The sequence below is a fragment of the Pempheris klunzingeri genome, chromosome 13 (genome assembly GCF_042242105.1).
Source record: "Pempheris klunzingeri isolate RE-2024b chromosome 13, fPemKlu1.hap1, whole genome shotgun sequence".
In the NCBI taxonomy this organism is placed as follows: Eukaryota; Metazoa; Chordata; class Actinopteri; order Acropomatiformes; family Pempheridae; genus Pempheris; species Pempheris klunzingeri.
In genome coordinates, this window is record NC_092024.1 from 7,395,392 (window position 1) to 7,412,825 (window position 17,434).

At 42.3% G+C, this 17,434-nt stretch overlaps 1 protein-coding gene across 10 annotated transcripts in view; it reads left to right on the forward strand.

Annotated features, from left to right (window-relative positions):
• Positions 1-17,434, forward strand: part of nrxn3a (neurexin 3a) — a 189,213-nt gene that overhangs the window by 97,459 nt on the left and 74,320 nt on the right. For all 10 annotated transcript variants that reach the window (XM_070841771.1, XM_070841772.1, XM_070841779.1 and 7 more), the window contains 2 exons: positions 499-646; positions 3,722-4,105. In XM_070841771.1, the coding sequence (XP_070697872.1) occupies positions 499-646; positions 3,722-4,105 (532 nt within the window). The remainder of the gene's footprint in view (positions 1-498; positions 647-3,721; positions 4,106-17,434) is intronic.

The following is a 17,434-nucleotide window of genomic DNA, read 5'->3' on the forward strand; positions in this document are numbered from 1 at the left end:
ATATGTATGCATACACATGTATGTATTTATGTATACAGCAAATAAGGGGATGACAGTAACATTAATGACTCCCAGTGTTTCTTAAAAGAATTTGTTGTTCCCCTTGAGGGACATGAACGTAGGGTTAGCATGAGGCGTTCAGGTCATAAATTACCAATCTGTCATTTAATCTTTAATTGATGTCGTCTGGTAGTCTTTGCAGGGTTGTTTCTTGACCCAGGGGATTGCATAAACAAGAGGTTTAGGGCAAGTTCATCAATTCTTCAGTGAAAGATTTAAAATTCTGTGAAATATTTGAATATTGATTTTCATCCTCATCATCACAATACAAGAGATTGCAATTTCTATGGCATTTACATTTGGTTTATGATTTATCTTTTTACAATGACAATATAATGCATGCAAATGAAATAATAATCACATATAGACCACACATTGCATTCTTTTTTTTCAGAAAATTACTTTGATTGAATGGTAATTTCTGGTGATATGTTTCAGGTGGATTTCTTTGCAGTAGAGTTGCTGGATGGCAGCTTGTACCTGCTGTTGGACATGGGCTCAGGGACTATCAAGGTGAAGGCCACCCAGACAAAGGTCAACGATGGTGCCTGGTATCACGTTGACATCCAGAGAGATGGACGCTCAGGTCAGTTGTAATGATGAAGTTAATGAAACCATGAGGAGTACAAGCTCTAATAGAACTTGTGTAACCTTTTTTCTATAACACTGCATTACTATATAATGTCTTTACAAAATACTTTACTCAGTGATAATAGAAAGCAAATTATTAAGTATTTCAATTCAAGGATTCAGGAGAACAACTTCCTCCTTGCTGGTGTTTTTCTCTGCATATGATCCTGATTCTTCCAGCTTGTGTATTTCCTGATTACAGACATTGGCAAGCTCAGGGTTCCTAGCTAAGTGATACTTAATACCTTGGAGGAGGGGCATCATAGCAGAGGGAGATACATGAAGATACTTCCGGCTTCCTTCATAGGAGCAGAGTAGCATATTTTGATACTCTAATGTAACACATGTGCTCTTTTCTTCCAGCATGCAAAGGGCTGCTTGGTCTTGCTTCTATCATGTCACCTCATTTACATGTCAACAAGGCAATATGAGAAGCTGCCATAGTCTTTCAACATGCTGGTTCATACAGAGCAAGGTGTCCTTAATGTTAAGTGACCCCTATGGATGGGGTTATTAAGTGAGGATGATCGCACCCAGTCAGTAACATGGTTGAATTGTGTTTGAGTGAGTGTTGAGAGAGGCGTTTGCTCGGGCAAAGTCTTCAGATGACTGCTGTGAAGTCACTGCTAAGGTAAACAGCTGGCTGGCTGAACGTTTGGGGCTACAGCAGGCCTTATTATCTCTCTGGACAGTTCAAATATACTCCTTTTGGTTGAACTCCAAAGCAGGTTGGAAATTGTGGATCACTTCAGCCTTTCTCTAGGGAGGTCTGGGACTGTATAAATCTTATAACTACAACTTCAGATAATGACATTTTTTAGACAGTATTCTGCAAAGCTATCTCTGTAACTACTGGGCAGCTTGCTGAGGAGTGTGTCTACATGGGAGCCCATCAAATTTGGCCATGTGGCTCAGCATTCCCACCAGTGTGTTAACATGAAATGAGAACTCATGTTTATCCCTTTCATTTTCACCTGAGGTGAGTCTAATATGGCTTTCAGCATTCCTTGGACCAACTGCTTTGGGTGACCTTGCTGTTGCTACAAAGCATGAGTTGCTGTAGTGTGTCCTGTGAGGTCATTAATCTCTCAGCCACCTAATAGCCATCTGGCAACTTAAGGTGATCAAGCAGTATTTGGTATTTGTAGTCTTAGGTTAAGTGCTTATGGGTCTAGTAAGTAAGCTACCCCCCTTTCCAATATTAAAAAGTCACTCTCCCTTCCAGAACTGAAAGAATTTGGACTTTGGAATGCCATATAATGCAGCGATAGCCATTTCCATCATGTTGAGCATTGTAGAATTGTTGGTAAGATGTGTCCTGGGCCTGAAGATCAGTGCATCGGTGTAAACTCTGGGTAGTATACTGCTATCTGAGGCCCATGCTGGTATAGTGGTGGTTTGGCTACAGGGAGCTGTCCAGCTCGTAGTGCTGAATAACAATAGTACATGCTGTCCCACACCATGTAAGTGGCTGTTGAGTAGGACAATGAAGGTACTCTAGTCTCAACCCAGGATGACTGAAGGTAGCAGGTACAAATCCTGGCAGTGGTTCATTTCAAGCAGCTGTGTGATGAGCTATCCGGGAGTGAATCCGGAGGTCGTGTAATATGTCTGAGTAGGGAGAACAGTGAAAAATGTGATTGTGATGCATTTATTTATGTACAGTGAGACCAGTCTTATTGAAGAGGCATTCCAGTTGGCGTCCTTTGGCTTTGAGTTGTTGGAGAGCGAGAGTGAACCAAGGTGAAGAGCTTGTGAAAGTGACAGATCTGGTTTTGAGTCGGGCAAGGTTATTTAGAAGATTGTGAAGACTGTCGTTGTTGTGGAGGACCAGATGAAAGTCTAGATCAGAGAGGCAGTTAATATGAGAGGAGAGAGTGTCCAAGTTAATGTCCTTAATATTGCGGAATGAAATGCGTGGGAGATTGGAGGTTTTGGAAACTGCAATATTGACACTGAAGGATAGTAGCATGTGGTCAGAAAAGCCTTGCAATGAACAGGGGAGAACCAGAACAACAGACTAAGTCCAAAATATGTCCTTTTGAATGGATTGGAAGTTAATGTATTGTTGTAGTCCAAAACTGTCAAGGCAGGATGTAAAATCTCTGGTGAGCGGGTTGCTGATATTGTCCATGTGGATATTGAAATCCCCCAGAAGTATTATATATGGAGAGAGTGTGGAGAGATCCCCGGCTGGACTCAAGTGGTTTAGAGTGTAAACAAACCCGGGAGGAGTGGAGTCATTGAATGGAATAAAGTCACTGGGCTGTTGCCACGTTTCTGTCAAACATAAAAAGTCAAACTTACGGTCGATGAGGAGATCCTGGACGAGATGCCTCTTGCTCGTAAGTGAGCGGGTGTTTAAAAGACCGAAGTTGAGGCTGGCTAGCACACTGTGGTCAACAACCCGGTCGGTGTTTCGGGTAAGACGTGACGTGGACCAAATGGTTTTAATTGGTTTAGAGCTGTCCATGTGGAAACTCCGACGGGATCCTCAGTGGATGTATCTCCGGTGTGGCAGGAGAGCGATGTCCGGGTGGAGCTGCAGCATGGCCGGCGGAGGCTCAATCAGATAGAAGCAAAGCCGGAGCTCAGCAGCCGAGTAGTGGAGGATTCCCGCCACAGGCCGATGGATGGACGTCAGCATAAACACTGGGTCACTGACTAACTTTAGGAGCTTGTTGGTTAAGCCAATAGCCTGCTAATAACCTACTAGCTTCTAAATACCACAGTACTGACAATCAGTATTAAAGTGTCATGAGGACATAACATGTCATGTATTATTTATGATAACTTACATTGTCACTGGCACATGCTGTTGTAACAGGGGATGTAATTGACGAAATGACCTGCGTGAATGGAATTAACCCTTCACACGATATCAAGCATAAATGAATGAGTTTCGTGCATGCCACACAAAGTTTGTGAGGCTGAATATGATTGATGTGTTATGACATATCTGTATCCTCCAGCAGGGAATTTTATACAGCACCCCTGTACCTGATCTCTACTTCCTACTTCTTCACCACAGGCACCATTTCTGTAAACAGCAGAAGGACCCCCTTTACAGCCAGTGGTGAGAGCGAGATACTTGACCTGGAGGGCCACATGTACTTAGGGGGGCTTCCAACTGACCGCACCAACCTCATCCTGCCGACCGAGCTTTGGACAGCAATGCTCAACTATGGCTATGTGGGCTGTATCCGTGATCTTTTCATTGATGGTCGAAGTAAGGACATCCGTCAGATTGCTGAGGCACAAAATGGCGCTGGCATCAAACCCTCATGCAACAAGCAACCTGGCAAGCAGTGTGACAGCTACCCGTGCAAGAACCGAGGTGTCTGCAAGGAAGGCTGGAATCGATTCATATGCGACTGCACCGGCACTGGCTTCTGGTCCCGTACCTGTGAGAGAGGTAAATGTGTGTGTGTTTGAATGTGAACATTCTTTCTTCTTTTGCATAAACCTTCGTTTACTGATACCAGGCTTTTTACAGACTGACTTCTTCAAACTGTGTTCTATTTAATGAATCATTTCCCATGAAAAAAGGGCATACAAGGCTGAACCTAAGAATATACTGTTTGTTGTTGTCCACTTTTGGCATGTTTTGGAAACATTTTGTCTGGTTGGTATTGTTGACATTTTATTCAATATTCAGTCTTCAAATACACAGCACAAGACACAGCTTCAATCTCAACAATGAGCAAAGGTTAGGCTGAGTGTGTCTGTATGTATATCTGTTGTTTTATTTGAGTTTCAGCTTTGATTTTTGGTATGGAATGTTACAAGTAGTTCTAAACAGTATGCTATCCCAGTTAAATGGTTAATCACTGTTTGTGCAAATTGTGTGTATTCAAAGTAAGGTAGACTTAAAAAGTAAGGTGAAGTAAACATTTGAAAGCACTTGAAAGGAAATTATGGGTCTTAACTCCATAGTTTTGACTTTTTGTATTCAACAAATTAATTGTTGAGAGCAATGTGTAACATCACCAAAAAAAGTGTGACTGGGCAAGAAACACAAGCAGTCAGATAGCCAATTTAACTGATTCAGTCTCATAAAATACTAAACTATCAACTTGGTATTGGATTGGTATTGGTGGATTAATAATCAACTTAATAACTACTACCAAAATTACCACATTGACCGCTAGTTGAAGGATTTCAGAGTTTTTGACAGAGTAGAGGTTGGCAGCATTCACTCTTCTAAAAAAATTAAAGAAAACATGTATTAAAACATTTATTAAAACACAATACATACCAACAATCTAATTAAGTGTGACTAGCTAACAAACAATAGGGAGAGTGTGTGTGTGCGTGTGTGTGTGTGTGTGTGAGAAAGTGTGTATGTCAGTATGCAGAGGAATATAAGATGGCGGACTACAAAAATGTGGGAGAACAAATGGTGACTCCCAACAAACTGGCCACCAGACCCCCTGGGGTGTGAGTCAGAGGCAGACAAAGGGAAGCTAAGTTCTGTAGCTGTTAGCTTAGCTTTGTCTCTCAGTCGAGGTCTATTTGTAAAGCTGTGTGTGTGAATGTGTAGGATAAAGGTACCAGGTTAGGAGAGGATGGTTAGTTGCATGCATGACCCTGTGTCTGTGTGAACAAACTAACATCAACTAAACTTTATGGCTGCACAGTAAACTAGAACACATCATGATAATCAAACTCAATGAACATTAAAGCAAATTAGAACCAATACATTAACAAGGTTAAACCATTGCTTAGCCATGTGTGCAGTAATGCTGTGCTATATATGCCCAGTTAGAGTTTACCAGTCCTCAAAAGGGAAGAAGAAGGTATTTCAGTGTGCTGCTTTCTTAGCCTGTTGATGAGCCAGGCTGGAAGAAAGGTGTGGTTCTTTGTCCTTGCTGTCCTGGTTGCAGGCTGGAGGAATCCAGTCGCTCCTTTGTTCCTTGCTTGTTAGCAGCTCTGTGCTAACTTGCTGGTGTGCTCCCATTGCTCTGAAGACCAGCTGGGTCATACCTGCTGGTGCTGATAAACTTGCTCCAGGCAGGGCTTTGTGTCGCTGCCATGAAAAGGGTGGTCTGCTCTGGTACAGGCCACTCTGAGGCTGGCGCTGAAGGAGTAAGCTGCAGGCGTGTAAATGGACTCTCAGGTGCAGGTGCAGCGCTGAACTGTCCTCTAGCAGAGCCCAAGGTGAAAGAGAGCTGGACCCTCAGAGGTCCAGAGGAGAATTGGGAGAGCTAAGCTGGGACCTCAGGGATCCTGAGGCAGAGGCTCTCTGGGGTGTGAGAAAGTTCTGGGAGGAGAGCTGGACTCTCCTCAGTCCAGATGCGAGATCAGAGAGAGAGAGAGAGCAGTGCGGGAGCTCTGGTTTAGTTAACCTAAGGGTGTAGGGTCATGTGTCACACAATGACCAGTGGTTGCTGTAAAACTGGGTCCAGGGAGAGGGAGCCCTTTGTTCAAAAGACAGAGAAACATGTAGTCTTCACCAAAAATGACAGATGGCCCAATAACTGATCATCATGCTATTTCTAACTAGGAATGAATACAAAAACGGACAAATCTGGCAATTTCACAATTGTTAAGCTAATTGAACATATTCTATTAGCTTACCAACCTTAATGTTGTTTCTTCACACTATTAAACTACTTGTGAATCGAATAAGAGTATAATCCACCTTTCACCTCATGGCACAGATTGAGGTGTTAAGCACATACTTCCCTGCTGATATCACTATCCCAGAGGGATCATTTTGCACTAGCATGTCATGTAGACTTTTGGCCCCTCTTTTCATGAAAGTGTCTTAAAATCTCTGCAGATGGCTATGATGAGATTGCCCCAATTCTGACTCTGACAGCGCTGTGCACCAAAAATATGAAATTGTATCTGAAGATACTCAAGTTATGTTTTCATGGATGATAACATATGCAAGTAGGTCTGAGATTTTTTTTTACACATTATCAACACAGACAAAGAGACAGTATCATGAAATAATGTGCTTTCTCAGCACATCCAGAATAATCTATAACTGCTCAAGCTATACTGCAAAGTAAAGCAGGGATAGTTTGATGGTTTTTGACATTCACCAGCATCTTTTGGCGAAGAACAGACCATAAACCCATCCTGCCACGCTAGCCATCTTCACATATACACAGCTGTCTGTCAGATGACATTCCATGTCTCTCTGACCAGCTTTCTGCTGTGGTGTCCAGACATTTTAATAAAGACTGATCAGAGATGAAAACTAATTAACATATCCCCAAACCCCCATAGCTTTTTGGCATATCAAGTAGCAGCTTTCTGATCATATCTCTTTATCTATTGCAGTTTTTCTCTTCCTTCATTCTGGGCCACTGGATGATAATTTCCCCTGAATCTCATTTTCACTTTTGAAAGGAAAATTTAGGGTATCAGTGGGTCTATCTGATATGGGATGTGCATTTTCCCTTCAATTATTTTGCAAGGGATATTTTTGTGAAATATTGCAATATAATTATCAGGAGTCAAAGATAGTCAGGATGATATCCTTTTTTTATTAACACTATTATTTGGCTACATATTTTGATGTTTTTGTGAATATTGCTCCTTTATGCAAACATTTCCTTTAGGTCTATTATTCTATTCTTAAAGAGACATAGCTGTGCTTTTCATCTGATGCTCTGAGTGTTGTGATGCATGTTGTGTCACCACACAATTGTGAGCAAGAAAATAATTCAACTACTGACCTGTAGGTGAGTAGATGCTTACCAGGTGGATGTTTAATGTTCTGCATGTTACCTGCCATTTGTCTTTGGCTCTGACTTCAACCAACCAACCAGCAAAATAAAGTTCCAGAACACTGAGACATCACTAGTTGAATAATCAATCAATCAATCAATCAAATCATTCAAATCAGTCTTTATTAATATAGAGCTAATTCGTAACAAACATAATCTCAAGACACTTTCCATAAAAGAGCAGGTCTAGATCAAACTCTTTAATTAGGAGAAACCCAACAATTCAAGAATTCAAAATTAAGGATTCTAGACTCCCCACACAAGCAAGCATGAGGCAAGAGTGGCAAGGAAAACTTCCCTTTAACAGGAAGAAATCTTGGACAGAACCTTGCTCAGAGGTGGGCGACTTTCTGTCGAGGTTTGTGTTGGGTGTGTATGTTTACAGAGAGAGAGGGAGGGAGGGAGGGAGGGAGGGATGCACAGAAAACAACCATAATAATAATAGTATCGGTGTTGAGGATATATTGTGACTTATAATAAAAATGCCACACCTTTAACTTTTGGCATGATCAGTCACTTGTTTATCTATTTACCACTGACTAATAGAGGAAAGAAGCTTCCACTAAAAATAATTATACCTTTGACTCAAGCAGGAGTTTTAAGGAATCTGAACAGTTACAGTTTCTAGTACGCTTACACAAACTATATCTCTGCAGGAGCATGGCTAGAACAAGGACACAGGTAGGATGCAAATTAAAGTCATATTTCATGCAGACATTCATTTTATTCACTTAGTCAACACTTTTTTGTTAACCATGACCAAAACTTTTTTACTAATTTTAATCATGTAGTTCTTTTAATCATGATCTTGATGATTCCCTAACCTTAACTCAATAGGCTTTGTGCCTAAACCAAACCACACTTGACCACTTTGTAAACTGTAACAGTGTAACCATTTTGAAGGCTACTGACAATGCCTGAATTTTGCAGTCAGTTGTGAGGACTTGAAGTTCATAACTGGGCACTCTAGATATCCTTCTCCCGAGCAACGCCCCAGCCCCTCAAGGGCATTCTCTGGGGCAGTTCTGGGTCTGGTGGAACATGCCTGGTAAACTTCCAAAGGGAGGCGCCCAGGAGGCATCCTGACCAGATGCCTCAACCACCTCCACTGGCTCCTTTTGATGTGGAGAAGCAGCGGCTGTACTCCAAGCCCCTCCTGAATGTCTGAACTACACACTCTATCTTTAAGGCTGAGCCCAGACACCCTATGGAGGAAACTCATTTCGGCTGCTTGTATCTGCGATCTCGTTCTTGGTCATCACCCTGAGCTCATGACCATAGATGAGGGTTGGAAAGTAGATCGACTGGTAAATCGAAAGCTTTGCCTTCCTGCTCAGCTCCCTCTTCACCACAACAGACCAGTACAGCGCCTGCATTACTGCTGACGTCGCACCAATCTCGCACTCCATTTTACCCTCTCTCGTGAACAAGGCGGCAAGATACTTAAACTCCCCCACTTGGGGCAGCAACTTGCTCCCAAGCCTGAGGGGGCAATCCACTGTTTTCTGGCAGAGAACCATTGCCTCAGATTTAGAGACTCTCATCCAGACCGATTCACAATCAGCTGCAAACTGCCCCAGCGCATGCTGAAGGTCATGGTCTGAGTAAGCCAAAATAACCACACTGTCTGCAAAATGCAGAGATGCTATTCTGAGGTCCCCAAACCAGATGCTCTCCTCACCTCAGCTGCACCTTGAGAAGGATCGGTGACAAGGGGCAGCCTTGGCAGAGTCCAACACCCTCTGAGAATGTGCTTAACTGTGGAAAAGAATTTCCCCAAAGGTACAATAAAGTCTAAAGTCTAACTTTGTGCTTAGAATGTGAACACAGCTCTCACTTTGGTTTGGTTATGGTTTGGTTATACAGGGACCGGATGGCTTATAGCAACGAACTCGGTACCCCATATTCCTGCAGTATCCCCCGCAGGATTTGCCGAGGGACAGGGTCATAGGCCTTCTCCAAGTCCACAAAGCACATGTAGACTGGATGGGCAAACTCTCATGACCCCTCCAACAACCCCGCAAGGGTAAAGACCTGGTCCACTGTTCCACGACAAGGACGGAACCTGCATTGCATCTTTAAAACGACAGTGGGGCAGAGCCTCCTTTCCAGCACCCTGGATAGACTTTCCCAGGGAGGCTGAGCAGTGTGATTCTCCGATAATTGGAGCACACCCTCCGGTCCCCTTTTTTGAAAATGGGCACCACCACCCCAGTCTGCCAATCCAGAGGTACTGTCCCCGACCTCCACGTGTGGGAGGCATGTCAACCACAACAGCCCCCCTGGCACCCTGCCACCAAGCTTCTTAACTACCTCAGAGACCTCTGCCATGGATATGGCTTCAGAGTCTGCCTCCTCCCTAGAGGACATGCTGATTGGGTGACCTTCTGGCCACAGCTCCTAGCAGCCGCCTCTGCAATGGAGGCTTTGAACATGGCCCACTTGGATTCCATGTCCCCAATCTCCCCCGGGATATATGAGAAATTCTTCTGGAGGTGGAAGTTGAAGACCTTCTGGACAGAGGCCTCCACCAGACACTCCCAGCATACCCTCACTACTCGTTAGGGCTTACGGGGTTTGTCCAGCAGCCTCCCCAGCCATCTGATCCAACTCACCACCAGGTGATGATCAGTTGACAGTGCTGCTCCTTTCTTCACCTGAGTGTCCAACAAATACGTCCGCAGATCCGATGACTCGACCACAAAGTCGATCATAGATCTTTGGCCTAGGGTGGTCTGGTATTATGTCCACTTATGAATCAACCTATGATCGAACATGTTTGTGTTTGTTATGGCCACTCCATGCCTACCACAGAAGTCCAATAACACAACACCACTCTGGTTCAGATCAGACAAGGTTTTCCTCCGAATCACCCCCCTCCAGGTTTCTCCATCATTACCTACGTGAATGCCAAAGTCTCCCAGTAGAACTATGGAGACTCCCGATGGCGCCCTTTTTAGGATGCCATCCAGAGACTCCAATAAGGCCGGATACTCTGACCTGCTGTTTGGTGCACAAGTACACACAGTCTCAAACAGTCAGAGCCTTGTAGTCGCATGGAGGTGGCCCTCTCGTTCACCAGGGGGGGGGAACTCCAACACAGTGGTGCTCAGTGATTCCAGAGTTGACACTGTGTGTAGAAGTGAGTCCAACTATATCTAGTTGATACCACTCAGCCTCCCGTACCAGCTCCAGCTCCTTCCCTTCCAGAGAGGTGATGTTCCACGTCCCTAGGGTGGTGGGCCCACAGGGCGGTGCCTCTTTCAGGCTTGGTCTGGCTGAGCCCCGTGGATCCAGGCCAGGCCACCAGATGCTCACCAGTGAGCTCCCCTCCCAGGTCTGGCTCCAGGAGGGGGCCCTGGTTTCCCCTAAACTGGGTGAGGGAACACTTGGACTTGTGGCTCCACTACAGTATTTGAATACTGAAATGTGTATGTGCTTCATGTCTGTGTGCATGTGTTTGCCACGTCATAAATTGTGACTCACCATTTTTTTTATTCATTATAATTCACTTTGTGTTGCTTCTCGACACTTTTTTCTTGCAAAGTAGAAATCTGTCACCACATTATTTTGGAGTTTGTCATTATGTGCTATTACTTATTTAGAATATTATATATAATTCAATTCAATTCAATTCAATTTTATTTGTATAGCCCAATATCACAACAGAGTGTCTCATAGTGCTTTACAAAGTTCACTGAAATAAACAAGTGTAAGCGAACAAACAATCTAATAAAGAGTCCAGCAGTCGATGAGGCAAATGGATCTGTCCGAGGCATCACCTGCCCTTTATGACCCTCCTTCTTCGGGAAGGAAAAACTCAAAAAACCCAGTGGGAAAAGAGAAACATCCGGGAGCACCACAGTGAAGGAGAGATCCAGCTCCCAAGGACGGACAGGCTGTAGCCTTGGACAGACGCACATCCATTGGCTGGTGGAGAACCACATCAGCGGGGCCAGGACCAGGATCCATAGGAACCAGGGAACCACATCAGCAGAACCAGGACCAGGATCCACAGGAACCAGAGAACCACATCAGCGGGACCGGGACCAGGACCCACAGGAACCAGAGAACCACATCAGCAGGGCCAGGACCAGGATCCACAGGATCCACAGGAACCTGAGAGATGAGAAAGCACAGAAACGCTCCGGGGAAGATAGCAAGTTAGAGGCAGACATTTGGCTGACATGAGACATAACGATGGAGAGGAAGAGGAGGATAGAGAATAGAGGAGCTCAGTGCACCATAGGAGTCCCCCGGCAGTCTGAGCCTATAGCAGCATAACTAGGGGCTGGTCCAAGGCCTGAGCCAGCCCTTAAATATATGCTTTGTCAAAAAGGAAGGTTTTTAGTATACTCTTAAATGTAGAGAGGGTGTCTGCCCCCCGAACCCAAACTGGAAGGAGATTCCACAGGAGAGGAGCCTGATAGCTGAAGGCTCTGCCTCCTGAACTACTTTTGGAGACTTTGGGAACCACCAGTAGGCCTGCATTCTAGGAGCGCAGTGCTCTAGTGGGGTAGTACGGTACTATAAGCTCTTGAAGATATGATGGGGCCTGACCCTTAAGAGCCTTGTAGGTGAGGAGAAGGATTTTAAACTCTATTCTAGATTTTACTGGAAGCCAATGAAGAGAAGCCAGTACAGGAGAAATGTGGTCTCTTCTTTTAGTTCTCGTCAGAACACGAGCAGCAGCGTTCTGGACCAACTGGAGAGTATTTAACGACTTATTGGGGCAGCCTGATAATAAAGAGTTACAATAGTCCAACCTAGAAGTGACAAATGCATGGACCAATTTTTCTGCATCATCAGTGGATATCATGGGCCTGATTTCGGCAATATTACGTAGATGGAAAAAGGCAGTTCTAGAAATCTGTTTAATGTGGGAGTTAAAGGACAAATCCTGATCAAATAAGACTCCCAGATTCCTCACAGTGGAGCTGGAGGCCAGATTAATGCCGTCCAGAGAAGTTATGGTAGTGGAAAAGCTGCCTCTGAGGTGTCTGGGGCCAAGCAAAATAACTTCAGTTTTATCTGAATTTAGCAGCAGAAAGTTGCTGCTCATCCAGGACTTTATGTCCTCAAGGTAGATTTGAAGTTTAACCAACTGATTGGGTTCATCTGGCTTTATTGATAAATATAATTGTGTATCATCTGCATAACAGTGGAAATGAATGGAGTGCTTCCTGATAATATTACCAAGAGGAAGCATATATAAGATAAAGAGTATTGGTCCAAGCACTGAACCTTGTGGAACTCCATGTCTAACCTTAGTGTGGACAGAGGATTCGTTATTAATATGTACAAACTGAAATCGATCTAATAAATAGGACTTAAACCAGCTTAATGCAGTTCCTTTTATACCAATGAACTGTTCCAGTCTCTGTAACAGGATGTGATGGTCGATGGTGTCGAAAGCAGCACTCAGGTCTAACAAGACCAGGACAGAGAGAAGTCCTCTGTCTGATGCCATAAGGAGGTCATTTGTAACCTTCACCAGTGCTGTCTCTGTGCTGTGGTTCACTCTAAAACCTGACTGAAAATCCTCAAATAGACTATTACAGTTTAAAAAATTACACAGCTGATTAGCTACAACTTTCTCCAGGATCTTGGAGGGAAAGGGAAGGTTGGATATAGGTCTATAGTTAGCTAACACACCTGAATCAAGAGTAGGCTTTTTCAGGAGAGGTTTAATTACTGCTACTTTATAGGACTGCGGTACATAGCCTGTTAGTAAAGACTGATTTGTCATATCCAGTAAGGACGTGTTAATTAGGGGCAGGACCTCTTTAAGGAGTCCAGTAGGAATCGGGTCTAGGAGACATGTTGACGATCTAGATGAGGAGATTATTGAGGTCAATTCAGCAAGATCAATTGGAGAAAAACAGTCCAAGTACACATCAGGTCTAACAGCTGTTTCTATGGTTCCTAGGTTTGAGGTTGGACCAGACCCTGTTAAGGGCAGGAGGTGTTGAATTTTGTCCCTAATAGTTAGGATTTTATCATTAAAGAAGCTCATGAAGTCGTTACTGCTGAGCTCTAAGGGAACACAAGGATCAATAGAGTTCTGGCTCCTTGTCAGCCTAGCTATTGTGCTATATAGAATAATTCATTTATAATTAAATAACGTTTTGGTCAATTAACAAACAGCTTTCATTGTTTTGTGAAAGTGAGACCTAAATAGGCTTTTGGTCAAAAAGTGATCCAATGAAGAGCTTTTTTACAGGGTTACAGTTTTCATCAGCGAATGGAGTTTGCTCATTTGTCACAGAAATAGTTCAGTATTCAATATTGGAACAAGTGATATATATCCAGAAGCTATTTCTACTTCTTTTATACAGCCTATGGCCCAAATGAACACATGTTAAATGTGGTACTGTTAGACACTAACACACAATATTGTTGTTATATTATATTATACTGCACTATGTAAAATTGTGGGGGACATGTGCCTGGGAGCTCATGGGACCATGATCCAGCCCTGGTTAGTCTAGACCTTCGTCCTCACATCACCATCCATAAAAGTTTATTTTCCATCGACCCAACCTATACAATGCCTCTGTGTTTAATCCCTGTTTATCATTTAGGCCTTTTATTTTCTCTCCTCTATCCTCTTGTTTTCCCATCCTCTGTTATATCTCTGTATGTCCGTCTCTAAGGCCTCTCATTCCCCATCCTGCACTTTATGAATGCTGTGATATTATTACAAAGTGTCAGCAGCAGGAAAATTTCAGTTTGAATGGATTTTCTCTGACCACACACCCGAAGGATTGAGGTGAGATTCCACCCAACGCTAAGTACTCTGTTACTGTTTCATGTCATAGCAAATGACAAATGGACTATACTCGTATGGTGTCTTTCTAGTCTTTTCCACAACTTAAAGCGCTTTAATACTAAATTCACATCTACCCATTCACACACCACTCATACACTGATGACAGGGGCTACCTGTCCTCAGGGGCTCCCAGTAGGAGACCAAACATTCATATGCAAAATCAATTTTGGGGTTCAGTTTCTTGCCAAGGATACTTCGACATGCAGGCTGGAGATGCCAGGAATTCTGCTCAACCACTGATCCGCAGCAGCCCTTTATATAAGAATATGCAAGAAACAACCTGAATCCAAACACAAACTGTCAGAACTGAACTGATCCTTACTCAAAACTGTAATTTAATTATGAAAACATTAGGTCATTGTGGTAGTTCTGTACATGCATTGTCATGGAGGTACTTTATGTCCATAGCAGTGCATTAATAGCACTTTAGTGGTAAAAGGTTCTTTCTAGTCTAATTCTTGTAATGAGGAATAGTGTACTGTTGGTTTCAATAACTGCTTTGACAGTGATACATTTTGTCAGATATATACCAATAAGATGACAATTTAAATGTAAAAGTTATATATTGATAGCTGTTGTGGTTTAGAAATTGTGGCACAAAAATGAACTTAATAATTGAACTTTCAAATTGTATCACAATAATCAATCTCAAGGCTACTAAAGTTTTTTGTATAGATTAGAAAATTGAGGTACAAAGTGCTATTTAATGAGCTTTAGAGGTGTTGGTAAGTGGATTTGTCACTTAAACTTAAATTAAACACAACAGTCTTTCAAAATGAACACTAGTCAAAGCAGTGTGTCACTGCCCCCTCTGGCTGAAAGTATCAAATGTGTTTCTCCTGTGGTTCTAAGTAATGGGATACTCACTGATGTCACTGATGCAACATAGAAAATGACATAATTGGAGTAAGCAAAAACATTTTCAACTTCTCTTAAGTGGCTGTTTCAATTCAAGTGTTTGCAAAATGGAATCAGGAGGAGACTTTTTAATGTCTGAAACTGAAAGTAAAGCTGAAGGAGGGGAAGCACTCTGTGGCCCTGTTAACTAGGAACCGCAATATCCTCAGTTCAAGTCATGGCCCATCTCTATCTCTCATCTCTTTATTCTGCCATCTCTCTATTGTCTATCTCATATAGGCATAAAATGACTAATAAAATAGAAAACACAACAACATTTCACAATTCTAGAAAACGTGTCGTTTGTGACTGAATGGAGGCCAAGTCAATTCAGTTTAATAAAGCTTTGGTCAGTGATGCTAAACGACAGTAAACTCCCAAAGAGATGCACTGACTGAACATGGATATATTATCCTTTCGTGAAATTCCGTGTTTTCTGTTTTGTTAATGTGTTAAATAAAATGTTGCTTTATCTTTTTCATTTCTGTTGTTGTTTTTTCTATTTTCTTAAATGTTTCAGTAGAAAATGCCTAAAAAATGAGGACAGCATAAGGTAATAAGATTATTGACTGGCAAATTTTTAGGAATGCATTGTAAATGCAAATCAGATTAACATGTTTATTTGTTTATGTTTTGCTCATAACTAAGCATTAAAAACTGTAATTTTATGATAAAAACAAAACAAAAACAGAAACAAAAACAACACACTTCAAGCCTCATCAATTTAATGACGCACACTTCCTAATGTTCAATCTTTCCAATGTATACTGTCCTTTTCAGTTTTTATTATTATATTATTTTATTAGCCAAAACACCAGTCACATATAATTTACCCTCTCCAACTTCCAATTCCACCTATTATTAAAGTGCTTTAACACTACATTCACATCCACCCATTTACACACAACTCATACACTGATGACAGGGGATACCTGTCCGCAGGGGCTCTCAACAATAGACCAAACATTCATACCCCAAATCATGATATCATTTATTTTCCAATTCCATCCATTATTCTTCCTCCTTCCATCCATCTTTGACTTCTGGTCACCTCTTTATTTTCCTCCCATCCTGCTTTACCTCCTACAGAATTTCTTAGCAGACCAATGGGCTCTGTCTCCACTCTGTGTCCACTTGTTAGAACTGCAGTTTCATGCAGTAAAACTGAACTGAAAATTGAAGGGCATTTAGAGGACATATAATATCTCCGCATATTATTTGTCCATTCATCATGTGAAGTTGCTGTAAAAACAAAAATGGCCAGCTCGTTGTAAATGATCTCTTACTTATCATACTCAAGAGAGTGACAAGAGACATACATCTACTCATATCTTGACCTTTATTGGTAGAAACTGAACAAAATAAACATTGAGAGTTTCAAGATCATGTAGTGAAGTGCATGTCTGAAAGCCTGAAAGGCTTTGAAGTCTAAACACTACAGTGTGCCTTTAAATGTGGATTACATTTCATTATGCAAAAGTGGTGGCTAGAACAAAACCACATACTAATGTTTCACAAAACAATCCCAATTAACGGTCCGCTTACCATTTCCAGAATTTTCTGGAATATACTGTATGTCACACCCTTTATCAGTGCATAGAGTTTGCTCAGTTGTCATAGAGTTGGTGTTGACATGCAAGCTCAGTACCTGTTAGGATCTCATCCACAGCACAAATGCATGTTAGACACACACTCTCTCACACTTGTTTTGTGTGTTGTTTGTGTGTGTATGTATGAGTTTTATCATTCTTGATTCCCATGCACTCACCACTATCAACATATCCATATGTCTTTGAAAACACAATTTCACAGAGAGGGAAGAATCTGCGCACAACCACGGCATGGCAGGAATGTTTTGACAGGAATTAGCTGTTGTTGGCAGTGGAAGCAGCCTCTGTGTAATAGTATCTCTTTCTGCTACTGCTACGTCCATACTGCTGTGTTTGCTTATATCCACATAAGATGTTGTATGAAGTCACTGCTCAGTTAGCATACACCAAAAATGCTGTTCTTATTGTACTAAGTATAGCTCTGTTTATTATATATTCTTACCTAATATAAGTCTGTCTGATTGCAGACGCCAGATGGTAAATGATCTGTATTTGTATGGCACCTTTCTAGTCATTTCCACTACTCAAAGCTCTTTTACATCACATCCTCATTCACCCATTCACACATGATTCATTCAGGAGGAATCTAAATTGGAGGAGACTATTCTTTCACACACTGAAACTGCTTCAGGAGCAACTTGGGTTCAAGTTCAGTGTCTTGC